At 42.9% G+C, this 13,911-nt stretch overlaps 1 protein-coding gene across 1 annotated transcript in view; it reads right to left on the reverse strand.

The window, feature by feature from the left end:
- Nucleotides 1-8,128: 8,128 nt before the first annotated feature.
- Nucleotides 8,129-13,911, reverse strand: part of ARHGAP21 (Rho GTPase activating protein 21) — a 133,656-nt gene continuing 127,873 nt past the window's right edge. The window contains 4 exon segments of the mRNA XM_046011023.1: nt 8,129-8,991; nt 8,993-9,022; nt 9,024-10,628; nt 13,084-13,115. Of these exon segments, the coding sequence (XP_045866979.1) occupies nt 8,956-8,991; nt 8,993-9,022; nt 9,024-10,628; nt 13,084-13,115 (1,703 nt within the window). The 3' untranslated portion in view covers nt 8,129-8,955.

Consider the following 13,911-nt stretch of genomic DNA (forward strand, 5'->3'; position numbering starts at 1 on the left):
CCTCTATCTGCATTTCCCAATATTTCCCCTCTTGTAGCTGCTTTAATCGGAAGGTTAGGAGATGTCTTCGCTTTCTCTTGTTTTTCTATTTCATTTGACTCTTCTAAAATACGGCTCTGGGGTGCCTGGGTGGCTCAGTGGGTTAAAAGCCTCTGCCTTCAGCTCAGGTCATGATCTCAGGGTCCTGGGATCGAGCCCCACATCGGACTCTGCTCAGCGGGGAGCCTGCTTCCTCCTCTCTCTCTGCCTGCTTCTCTGCCTACTTGTGTCTGTCAAATAAATAAATAAAATCTTAAAAAAATAATAAAATAAAATACAGCTCTGGCTCTCACCTTTGCTGTCTCCGCAGGGGTGCCATGAGGTGGGGGGGAGGGCAGAGAGCAGGTGTCACTCCCCAATCCCCCCAGCACCGACTGCCCTACTTCCTTACTGAGCAGCCCGTTTCACAAACAGCTCCTCCGATGGGTACTAAGGAGGGCACGGATTGCATGGAGCACGGGGTGTTGTACGCCAACAATGAACCACGGAACACGACCGCAAAACCCAATGGTGTCCCATATGGTGACTAACAGCACAATAACAAAAAATTAAAATAACAAAAAAATTTTAAAAATTAAAATAACAGAAAATTTAAGTAACAAAAAATTTTAAATTTAAATTTAAAATGATAGAAAAACAACAACAACAACAACCCCCCCCCCCCCCAGCTCCTACTGTTCTCTCTGGGCACAAAACAAGCTGCTAAACTGTCGTCCCTGCTGGTGGTGTACAATTTCTTCCCCTGGCAACATGAAGTGACCAGTAGGGACATTTCTTTGTCTTGTCTAAGAATTCCTGGATCTACACCTGAAACTAATGTAAGACGGTGTGTCAACTATACTTAAAAAAAAAAAAAAAAGGAATTCCTGTGGATTTGGACTTCTGTAGCAAAAACCTCAGCAGTAACTGCCATAGGAGAAACAAAATGTTGTCATATCGCCTCACATCATTCATTAAATAAATCCCAGATACCGAAGCCCTTAACAGTGAAAACCACAGGCGAAGCCCATCAGAAAACGGTCAGAGTGGGGCGCCTGGGTGGCTCAGTGGATTAAGCCTCTGCCTTCGGCTCAGGTCATGATCCCAGGGTCCTGGGATCGAGCCCCGCATCAGGCTCTCTGCTCCGCAGGGAGCCTGCTTCCTCCTCTCTCCCTGCCTGCCTCTCTGCCTACTTGTGATTTCTCTCTGTCAAATAAATAAAATATTTAAAAAAAAAAAAAAAAGAAAACGGTCAGAGCTGATGCCAGTGGGTGGGAAAGGGTTTCTTCGGTGGGGTTCAACGTGTGCAGGTAAAAGCTGGTAACTCTGATTAAATAAAACAAATTTAAAATATACCGTCCAATACCTTAAGGTTTAAAAAACGTCAAACTGAAAGAAGATACTTGAAATCTACCCAACAGCTAGAGGATTCGTATCCAGATTATATAAAGATCTCCGAGAAAAAGCCAACGACAGAAACACCGTCCTGACCAGTAACATAGAAAAGGCACAACGGTCAGACACTCTATGCGTGTGCAAGGAGGTGAGTACGAAGAAAGCAAACACCATGTCCACCGCAAGGAAAAAGGGAAAACAGAATAGAGCTACATGGTCCAATAAAGACAGATCTCAAAAACATATGAAGTGAAAAAAAGCGAGTTAGATACTATGCTGGTTTATGTAAATTAAAAATAGAACACTGTGTCATAATTATGGTTATGTATATAATAAAAGTAAAACGTAACTGGGAAGATATGCCCATGATGTTTGTCTGCAGAGAGAGGGGAAGGGCAGGGGAGAGGAAAGGGTAACGGAGCGCAGTAAAAGCTTAACAGAAATATTTGTCCTCCTAAAAAAGAGCTGATGCAGAGGTTACAAAATGTTAGCATTTGTTCTTTCAGGGCAATATAAAGAGTGTTTTATATATATATATAAAAGATTTTATTTGTTTATTTGAGCGACACAGAGAGAGAGAGAGAGAGAAAGTGCATGAGCAGGGGACAGAGGGAGAAGCAGGCTCCCCGCTGAGCAGGGAGCCAGAGGCAGAGCTGGATCCCAGGACTGTGACCTGAGCAGAAGGCAGACGCTTGCTTACCTGACTGAGCCACCAAAGTGCCCCTAATTCTTCTGTTGTCAGTATTTTTTCTTACTTCTGGGGCACCTGGGTGGCCGAGTCATTAAGCATCTGCCTTCGGCTCAGGTCATGATCCCAGGGTCCTGGGATGGAACCTCACATCGGGCTCCCTGCTCTGGGAGCCTACTTCTCCCTCTCTGTCTGCCTGCTGTCCCCACTGCTGTGCTCTCTGTCAAATAAATAAATAAAATCTGTATAAAAATATTTTTTCCTACTTCTTTTAAAAATAAAGAAATGTTGCTGTATCTAAGGGTTCTAGCATTAGGGTCTCCAGAAAAATCAAAATGGTGGAGCTGAAATTACATTAGGATCGTCTGTTCTAATTCGTTGTTACAGGTGGGAAAACCGAGGCTCAGAGAGGTAAAGTAACTTGCCTAAAGTCGCACAGCTGGCCAGCATCAGGTCATGGCTCTACACTGGTACTCTGAAGATCCAACGCAGCACTCCAGGTAGGTTTGAAGTTAAGTTTGAAGTTTGAAGAATACGATCTCATTTAAAAATCAAGAAGGAGGAACCTCCAGCATTTCCGTGGAATGTTCCCTCTGTCAACTCCGCAAGAGGGCAGAAAGTGTGTTTCAGCAAGCACTTCACCAGTCTCTCAAAAAATGAACCCAAAACAAATGATTTTAGTAATGAAGCTCTATAAACTACTTTCAAAATGAGACCCAAAAAATCCGTAGAACAGTTTCATCAAAAAGTAGAAACAAGGGGCGCCTGGGTGGTTCAGTGGGTTAAAGCCTCTGCCTTCGACTCAGGTCATGATCCCAGGGTCCTGGGATCGAGCCCCGCATCGGACTCTGCTCGGCAGGGAGTCTGCTTCCCCTTCTTTCTCTGCCTGCCTCTCTGCCTACTTATGATCTCTGTCTGTCAAATAAATAAATAAAAATCTTTTTAAAAAAAATGTAGAAACAAAACTTAGCCACAATGCCTATTGGATAAGCTTGTCTAACCATGACATTTTTACTGAAGTAATAACTTCAGTTATTCAATAATAATAATAATTCAGTTATTCAATAAACAGAATAACTTCAGCTGAGGGCACTTGAAGTGACTACACGCACTGCTGAAAATCAGATGACCTAAGAGGGTCTTCTGGTGATCTGGGTGCTCTTAGAGAACCCACTGTTTCTAAGAGTTTTCAGAAAATACTTTGTTTTACTATTTTAGTGTATCAGTACATCTTCCTCTATTGTTAGAAGAAACATAGCTTCACCCTGGAGGCTCCAGTAAGACAAGGGTCGAAATTCCCACACGATAAAGGGTTAGCTCGTACCTCACACGGGTTTTATCGTTCTGTCTGACGTTGTGTAGGTGAAGAACCGACATATAATAATTTGAGTTTCGGGAACATCTATTTCCAACCACAGTGGGAAAGCTCATAGCTGACGAAGACCCGTACTGAGAACCATGAGAAAAGCTGGAGAAAATAACCACCAGCCATTCTGCCAGTCCATAAGCAAACGAACTGGAGAGCTGTCCAGGCAGTTCAGGCAGGGAGCGAAAATGAAAGCCAGGCTTGGGGGGACAGGGGCTACTCAGAAGCTGACTTTCCTCCATTTTCCTGGTCTGAGCTGGGAGTGGCAAAGTAATTAAGTAAAAAGATGTGCAGGGGTGTGGGATGCTGCATCTGGGCTAAGACTTGGGGAAACAAAATCCCCAAGCAAAGTGAATCCTAGAGGGTGAGAACTCCATACGTGGTGGTTTTACCTTTAAAGCATCTGCCAGTACTTCAACCATTCAGGGAGGAAGGCCAGTCAGGAAACAGATTGGTGTGTCTGGTACAGTCTCAGAGGCTGAGGTGACAAGCGACACAGCGGGGTTCAGGATATGCCCAGGAGGAGGGGCCACAGCAAGTACCCTAACAATGAGATACCTGAAAAGTGACACCTTAGGAGAGGGACGGAGCCAGACACACCCAGTCTCAGGGAGACTACAAGCCTGCCTTACTAGCTCCACCCCGCCTGCAAACACAGGGCGACCCAGACAATTACCTTCCAAGCACCAGAAGACTTAGAGCTCCCTTCTCAACAGTAACGATCAGTAACGATAGAAACCAGACGAAAACAGAACATCTTTAAAGCGCTGGAAGAAAATTCCAGCACTCTCTAGGCAGTAAGCACATCCTTTGGAAAAAGGATGCAAAATAAAGACATTTCCAAACACACATGAGCAGAGAAGCTGCACTAGCAGATCCGCATAATAATTAGAGCTCTTCAGGAAGGACAAGAAAGACGGCAGATTAAAAACATGGAAAGAATGAAGAGCAGTAAAAATGGTCATTGTTGGTAAACGCAGATGAATATTCAAGTGTATGAAATAATAATGCCTTACAAGGTATGGGGGTATATATAATTTACTATAATAAGCAGTATGTGGAAAGCAGTAAATGTTTAATTTAAATTAGGTTCTATTAGGTGAAGAATGTCTCTAAAAGAATAGTAAAAGAATAAATAAGTAACCTGTTAATAGAAGGGGAAAAGGATATAATAAAAATATTTGATTAATTCAAAAGAGGCAAGAAACAAGAGAAAAGGGCACATAAAACTTGTGAGACAAGTAGAAAACAAACAGTAAGACGGCAGCTATGAATCCAAATACATCAGGAATTTTATTAAAAGTAATTGGATTATATATTTCAGTTAAAAGACAAAGATTATCAGACTACATTAAAAAAAACTATATGCTGCTGTAAGAGAAAAACTGAATATAAACACAAAAGGGTTGAAAGCAAAAGGATGAGAAAGATTTACTGGGCAAACACTAACCAAAAGTAACTGGTAGAGTCACAACAATATCATATAAAATTAAACTTTAACACAAGCAGCTTCGGTAGAGATAATGAAGGGCATTTCATAAAGAGAAAAGGGCCAATTCACCATGAAGATAAAATAATTCTAAATTTATGTCCACCTAGTAAACTAGTAAACTAGCTTCAAAATGTATAAGGAAAAAATTGACGAATAAGGGACATATAAATCTGTAATTGTAACATAAGGCTTTATCACCTCTCAAGAAATGCTGAGAGCCGAGTAAAAAATCAGTAAGGATATAAAAGATCTAAAAAACACGATTAAGAAACCTGACCCAGTCAACATAATAAAGCAGCCAGTCTCAGAGTACATAGTCTTTTCAAGTGGGCATGGAACACTGAATAAAAATTGGCCATATGTTGGTTTACGTAATGGATGTCTCCATTAATTTCAAGCAGCTTAAAACTACCAGACTATGTTTAATAATCATGTGAAGTATACTAGAAATAATTTTTTAAAAGATAAAGTAGAAAGCTTCCAAATGTTTAGACATTAAGCAATATACATATAAATAACTCACAGGTTAAAAAAAATCACAACCGAAGTTAGAAAATGTTCTGAAATAAATGAAAATAAAACAAATAGTCTTTTAAAAAGCAAATATCAAAAAACAAACAAAAACCTGGAAATCAATGAGCTAGGATATGTCTGAGGTTCCAAAGAAAATTGAAGCTAATAAACATAAGAGCAGAAATGAATAAAATATAATTATTTGAGCCTTGAGCCTAACTTTTTTTACATATAAAATGTATTTTTGATGATCTTAAAAATATATGGCTTTTTCAGTAATGCACCTATTATGCAAACTTGGAAAGAGTGTATTTTTATTTTGTTCAGAACTTTACCATCATTTAAGAAAATCGCATCATCGATAGCAAAACTATTCATGAGACATGAAGTTATTGCACTGTTAGTGACTGTATATTGGTGCAAATATCTGACTACTTCACATACTGAAATGTTTATTCCTTTATTATAAATCACTTTCCTTTTATTTCTTTTCTATAATAATAAGAAAATCAGGGGCATCCCATACTATATTGAATAAAATTAAAACTATATATGTAGATTTGTTATACAGGTTGGTTACATTATCTGTGAATTTCACTCCGGAATAGTAAAGGAGAAATTAAAAGCTATTCTTTACAGAATGAGAATATTGGGTCTGGCAGGGTTGAAAACCACTAGATTTGATGATTTTTAAGGCCCTTCCAGTCTTACCTTCTGAGATTTTAAGCACCCGTTAGTTTTTTAGAATCGGTTTGACATATTTTGCAAGTCAAGTGTGGCCCGCACTATATCTGGAGTATCTTATTTAAATCCAATAACCTTTACAATAGATACTATTATCATCTTTATATGAAGGAATAAATTCAGAGAAGTTAAATAATTTGTCCAAGTTTACATATCTAGGAAGTGTAGAGTTGGTCTGATTCCCAAATGCATGTTCTTTTCACTCATTATTGCCAACAAAAAGTAAACAACACATATTACCTTAGATAGAAAACTTAAATATTATCTGTGTACAGAAGTGAGGTTAGGCCAGTGTAAACATTTGTAAGAGATCCCTACCCAGCCATAGCAAAAAAAAGAAAAAAAAGAAAAAAAAAGAAAAAAAAGAAAAAAGAAGAAAAAAAAGAAAAGGAGAAGTAGAATATAGAAAGAGAGTAGGTAAATTTTTTTTTTTTTTTTAAAGTAGGCTCTATGCCCATCCTGGAGCCCAGCTCCGGGCTCAAACTCACCACCATGAGGTCAAGACCAGAGCCAAGATCAAGAGTCTGACACTTTCTCTGACCATTCTCTTACACCGTACACAAAGATAAACTCGAAATGGATAAAAGACCTCAATGTGTGACAGGAATCCATCAGAATCCTAGAGGAGAACATAGGCAGTAACCTCTTCGATATCAGCCACAGCAACTTCTTTCAAGATATGTCTCCAAAGGCCAAGGAAACAAAAGCGAAAATGAACTTTTAGGACTTCATCAAGATCAAAAGCTTCTGCACAGCAAAGGAAACAGTCAACAAAACAAAAAGTCAACCCACGGAATGGGAGAAGATATTTGCAAATGACAGTACAGACAAAAGGTTGATATCCAGGATCTATAAAGATCTTCTCAAACTCAACACACACAAAACAGATAATCATATCAAAAAATGGGCAGAAGATATGAACAGACACTTCTCCAACGAAGACACACAAATGGCTATCAGACACATGAAAAAATGTTCATCATCACTAGCCATCAGGGAGATTCAAATTAAAACCACATTGAGATACCACCTGACACCAGTTAGAATGGCCAAAATTAGCAAGACAGGAAACAACGTGTGTTGGAGAGGATGTGGAGAAAGGGGAACCCTCTTACACTGTTGGTGGGAATGCACGTTAGTGCAGCCACTTTGGAGAACAGTGTGGAGATTCCTGAAGAAATTAAAAATAGAGCTTCCCTATGACCCTGCAATTGCACTGCTGGGTATTTACTCCAAAGATACAGATGTAGTGAAAAGAAGGGCCATCTGTACCCCAATGTTTATTGCAGCAATGGCTACGGTCGCCAAACTGTGGAAAGAACCAAGATGCCCTTCAACGGATGAATGGATAAGGAAGATGTGGTCCATATACACAATGGAGTATTATGCCTCCATCAGAAAGGATGAATACCCAACTTTTGTAGCAACATGGACGGGACTGGAAGAGAGTATGCTGAGTGAAATAAGTCAAGCAGAGAGTCAAGTATCATATGGTCTCACTTATTTGTGGAGCATAACAAAGAACATGGAGGACATGGGGAGATGGAGAGGAGAGGGAGTTGAGGGAAACTGGAAGGGGAGATGAACCATGAGAGACTATGGACTCTGAAAAACAACCAGAGGGTTTTGAAGGGGTGGGGTGGGGGGGTGGGGTGGGAGATTGAGAAACCAGGTGGTGGGTAATAGGGAGGGCACCTACTGCATGGAGCACTGGGTGTGATGCCAAAACAATGAACACTGTTATGCTGTAAATAAACAAATTAAAAAAAAAAAAGAGTCTGACACTTGACGGACTGAGCCACCCAGGTGCCCCCAGAGTACGTAATATATATATATTTTAAAATCAGGACCAATTAAGGCAGTTATAAATGGGTAACATTTAAAAATACACTACAGTGAGTTTCAAGACATGCCAAGTTCACCAAAACAATTTTTATTTCCAGTGTTTAATTGGGTATGCACACAGGCATGACACAGGTTTGGATTCATTAAGTCCTCATGCAGAATTATATTCTTCTCGATAAAGAAGCCAGTTCCATCCAGGTCACTATCTACACATCTATGTTACAACATTTATATCAAATCTGGTATCTGAAGAAAAGATACACATATAATATGTTCATTTAAGTTACGTATTTTACAGAAAGATTAAAAATTCAAGTCACACAAAACTCAAAAACAGTATTAAAAGTTTGAATATAAAACTCAGAGATCCACCTGGAATGACGAGAGAATGCTAGTTCTGTATCCACCTGTGTTAAAACTGGTAAAGGTCATGAAATTTGTTACCAATAAAATGCATTTATTTATTCAACGTAAGTTATCTAATTTTAACAATATGGCACCCTAATAACCAAATGGATTTTTATGATGAGGCACTTTTGTTAGTGATGAAACCAAAAGAACAAATTTGCTGCACACAAATGCCAGCTGTTTGCTTCAGTAATCTCGGGTGTACACTGTGTAGTTAAGTTGCAACAAATACCTTGCTCATTTGTATACAACTGTCCAACATTTGTAAAATATATATATATAATATATATATGCATGTATATACACACACATATATATGTTCTTCTGGCTGTAGTAATGCACTGTAAAGCTATTCCACAGTGCAAAATGATGAAACCAGCCCAAATGAAGGCTGCATAATAACAATTCTGGTACAAGAAAATATTTACAGAGTTACTGGAACGTGTAACAGTAGCTTTTCAGTTGCTATAGTGGACATGCCCCAGATCAAAGACAGGGATGAGACTGTGCTCCACTGCCTGGGGGTTTCGGCCAGTTTCTGAGGCTGGGCATTATAATGCTGCCGAACTAGCATTTTGGCTCATGTTCTGGAAGCTTTCTCCGTTGATCCGGTCGGGTGACCGTGGTGGTATGGAAAGAAGGGGCCTGGGAGTCGGAGCCAAGGGACCCGGAGAAGCGCCCGCGGCGGGCTGCGAACTCTGAAGCGCATCGGACGCGGCCCCGTCGACCGCGCGGGCACCGCTGTCGGGTGCCGGGTCCCCCGCGTCTGCTCCGCTGAGGTCGGAGGCGCTGGTGCGCAAGCGCTCCCGGGCCAGCCAGTCGGAGATGGACAGGTCCTGGGCGGAGCACTTGGGCTTCAGCCGGTGGACGGCGGAGAGCTCGGAGTCCCTGTCCGCCGCCTGCTCGTGCGCTTTCCAGAAGCTGAGCACGCTGAGCTCGGCCGCGTCGCGGTGGCCCCCGAGCGTGTGCCGCCGCTTGATGTTCTTGCGCTTGGCGGCCTCGGCGCCGGCTTTCTGGCTTCCCACGCCGAACATGTCGTCGGCCGGCGCCCGGGGCCTGAGTTTTAACCGGTCCGCGATTTTCGTCTTCCAGGTGGGCTCCTGCTTCTCCGACTCGCTCCTGGTGGGCGGCAGCAGACTCCCCGTGGACTTGCCTTTCTTCATGACGTCGAACACCCTGCTGATGGCCGGGCTGTCCCGGTCGCCCCTGGCGTCCCCCAGGCTGCCGCTGTCGGACTTGAAGCGGGCCGACTTCCTCCTGGACAGGGTGTCGCACTCGATGAGCTTGTGGGAGCTGAAGAGCGGCCTCCGGCTGTCCAGGCTGGGCGTCAGGCTCCCCTCGGTGCCGCTGAGCTCGCTGCCCTCTGAGTTGCGGCGGCCCGCCTTGCCGGCCTCCTGCAGCGGGCCCCGCAGCAGCCGCTCGGACGCCAGCGCGCCCGGGAACACGGGGAAGTCCGTCTCGCTGTCCGTCTCCACCGGGCGGCCCTCGCTCACGCGCTCGCTGCGCTCGTCGTCCGCCTCGTCGCCGCGGCTCTCGGCCACCGAGCGCACGTCGGGGCTCAGCCGGCTGCCGTCCAGGCCGGCGGGCTGCGCGCCGGGACAGTCCGACGCGAGGGCGCCGGCGGCGGCCAGAAAGCCCCGGTGCCTCGCGCTCGGGCTGCCGCACTTCCCGGCGGAAAGCCCGGCCGGGGACCCCTGCGAGGCGGAGTCCGAGCCCGGCTCTTCCAAGTGGCAGGACCTGGGGGCGCGGGGCGGCCGGGGGCTCTCTCTCGGCCCCGGGAAGCGGCAGCTCGGCGCCGGCGACTTCGGGGGTTTGGCGCTGTGCGGCGGGGAGGGCTCCTCCGATGCGGCGCTCTGCTTTCGGGGCGGCGTCTTTTCGTCTTTTGGGGCCCCGGGGTCCTTCTTAGCTGTGTTTTCTTTGGAAATGGCGATCCTTTGTTTTCTGCACAATGTCTCACTCTCTTTTTTGGATTCTTCTTTAATGTCATTGTGACTCTGTTCTGTGTTTTCTTTCTTAAAAAATACATTGTCCAGTTCGTCTTCTGAGCTGCTGGGTTGTGCCTTTTCTTTGGGCTTTTTCCTCTTGCGACTGGCGGCAGCGAAGATGGAGGACACCAGCAGCTCCCTGCTATACTGATCTTTTCCAGATCCCCAAGAACCCTGCGAGAAATCGAGAAATGAGACTGTGAACACAGGCACACCGCTGAGTTCCTCTTCTGAAAAGGTGTTCCCCCAAACGTTTCTTACTGCATTAACTCTATTAAAGCTCCGGAAGCACGGACAGAACATAGTTTTTTATACCTCCTTGGAACCTGCTCATGAGGTAGACTGTTACTTCTATTCAACTAGGTCCGTTTCTTGGCAATTGGTGGCATTTGGCGGCTGGGTCACGCCCCATACACATCCACCCTTCAGAGCCGTGTTTTGTGCTTAGAGCTGTCTAGCGCTCCTATTCTCCTTCATTTCCCTGCATCTCCTGACTTCCCCCGCTCCTGGGGGCTCCACATTCTTCAGGTTCCTTAATCTGGAACACAGGTTGAAGAGTTAATATCCTGGCACAGCCGAGTATAATATCCTGACATAGGTTACTATAATTCTATGACTGACTTCCCCTTCCTAATTACGACACCATATGACACACACACTGCATGGGGTAAACTCACTAAGGGAACTCTCTGGTCTTCCATCAGTTCAGCCAGACTCGATCTTCAGACTTGCCTTGGGCAAATCAGGCCGGTAATGTCTCATTTATCTCAAGGTAACAACAAAATCAGAAAATTCAAAGAACGTAAGGTCAACTGAGGATCTTAAATCCTTACCATAGGAGCACTATTCCTGATAAAGTTGTAGTGCAGGCTACTGGCTTCGGTAGCTGCGCGTGATAGGCCCCTGATGACGACTATTTCATCAGTTTGCTCGGGAGGCCTACTGGCTAAGTGAATGGTGGGGGGAGTCAGTAACACTTGCTACCAGAGTCCATGTAAGACCAGCAGGAAGGCAGGGAGTATGCTGAGTAAGAGAAGCAGAGAGTTGACTTCTCTATGGTCATAAACATCCCAGACAAACTAAAACTACTATACTGAAGTCTTGAAAAAGTAAAAACTTAGGCTGCTGTCCTAAAAAGGATTCACCAGAATGAAACTGCAGATTAAAAAAACTTTGTTTCTACAAGTTAGAAAGGATTCCCTGATTATCCAGTACACTGCTTAGTTGGTTATCCACATTTTAACAGCTTCTGCTAAAGAGAGAGACTAACATGTTAAGAAATACACATCTAATAAGAGGGAAGGAGGAAATTTAAAACAGGTCTCAAATCTCAATCCAAATCTAAATCTAAATCTGAAATCTCATCTTTGGGCAAAAAGGAAAAAAAAAAGGAAACAGTCCCAAATTAAAAGCAGCCCTAAAATAAAAAAGACAATAAAATGCAAGGGATGATCCTTAATTTCATCCTGTACGGGAAAATAAAAAACAATCCACATTTACATTATTGGGACTTGGGACAATTGGGGAAATTCGTGTAAAGACTCCATTAGAAATAGTAATGTTGTGACTCATGTTAGTAATTACCTGGGTACGAGAATTAGCCTGTGATTATAGAGGAGAACTCCCCATTCTCAGGATGTGCACGCTGAAGCATTTAGGGTAAAGTGTTTTCATGTCTATAAGTAATTCTCAAATAGTCACCCCCCCCCCCCATGATATATAACAAGATGGACCAAATGAACAATCTAAGGCAAAAGGTTTGGGTGCTAACTATTATCCTTGTAACTTTTCTCTAGGTTTAAAACTTTTCAAAATAAAAAGTTGGGGCAAAAAGCCAGTAAAAAATACAGGGTGAGTGATAATGAATGATACGGCTGGAACACTTTGTAAAATCTCCTGCAAGAATTATAATTTAATCATAGACAACCTCACTATGATATTTAAACAATCACTTCCAAATAGAACAATGTTGTAAGAAATCTATTGACAATTCTAGTTTCTACTGTCTCAGGAGATCAAAATTTGGACAAACTGGATTAATAAAAACCCTTCTGAGACTAAGAACTTTCCAGAACTACTCAAAATGTGTGGTGGTGTCAACAGAATACAAATTATGTAAAAATACTGATTTTTCTGAAAGGCAGGCAAGAATATCATAAGAATGTATAATGATAACGAAAACTGTATTACTACTGAAATATTTACAGGTGAAACGTGATGCTTGGGATTTGCTTCAAGGTAGTCTAGGGGGAGGGAAATGGGGGTGAAATGTACATGGCACCAGATGGCCACCCACGTGTTAATTGTTGAGAATGGATAATGATTGCATGGGGACTCATTATACCATTCTCTCTGCTTTTGTGTACGTTAGAAACTGTTCAGATTTAAGAATTTAAGAAACAGAGGTCTACTCCTCTGTATTAGGCTAAACTATGCCGAGAGAAACCCAACATTCCGATGCACAATCCCTTGTCCTACCACAGTCTACGAACACATTTTTCCCTCTCAAAGACTGCCGGTCTGTGTCATCTGACACAGAGAGGGATGCGCTTGTAGCCTAGTCCTAACCATCAGCCAAAAGGAAACTCCCCCACTACCAGGTAGTTCAGAATTGTATGAAACCATTTACCTTAGATTTTGTTGAGTCACTAGTAGCTGAATCTGTGAGAAGTTAAACAAAACATGGTCAGTATCAGTCAATCTTGGCTGCATTCAACAAACAATGCAAAACTTAATGGAAAAGACAGGCACAGAACGAAATGAGAAAGCAAAACTCAAACAAAACAAGAGAACACAGTGGATAGTCAGAGCTCACAAAGATGCAAGCTGCACCACAGAAAGCCACCGCCATGAAAGGATGCTGTGAATTGTAGGCAGAATCAGCTCAATGAGAGGAATGGCAAAGGAGCCCTGTACTAAACAAAAACAGAAACACTAGTATTTATCAAGATTTCTAAATATTAAATCTAGCAGTAAAGAAGCTGGAAGACCTTTTTAAGAATTGTACTATGTGCCACATCCTGTATGTGCAACTGATACACAATGGAGAAGTTTCGAGATGGTTGGCTGTCCTAGCTACAAATCTAGACACTCATACTCGGTGCGTTTAGGTTGATTTTTGTCAGACTGTCAAGCTCGTATTTTGTAAGCATACGTTTGCGTGCATCTGGATGCATTAGGAAACCCTGCTTCCAGGTCACTTTGGTTTTTCAATAATGCTGATCTTTGGGCTTCAGACCCCAGTTTCACATCTGTGCAGTCAGGGATCCTTTTGACTAGTTTGGTTAAATTGCTACCAGTTTCGTAGTTATCTACCACAAATGCTATTATGGAAATGGAAAAATGGAGACCATAATTTTCACTGTCTGGCAAAAACTCAAATTATACAAGTATAAAGAGGGTAGGAAGGGGCTAGCACTCGTCGGGAGAAGACCAATTGGGAAATTTTGTCTTTCAA

The sequence above is a fragment of the Meles meles genome, chromosome 7 (assembly GCF_922984935.1).
Source record: "Meles meles chromosome 7, mMelMel3.1 paternal haplotype, whole genome shotgun sequence".
In the NCBI taxonomy this organism is placed as follows: domain Eukaryota; kingdom Metazoa; phylum Chordata; class Mammalia; order Carnivora; family Mustelidae; genus Meles; species Meles meles.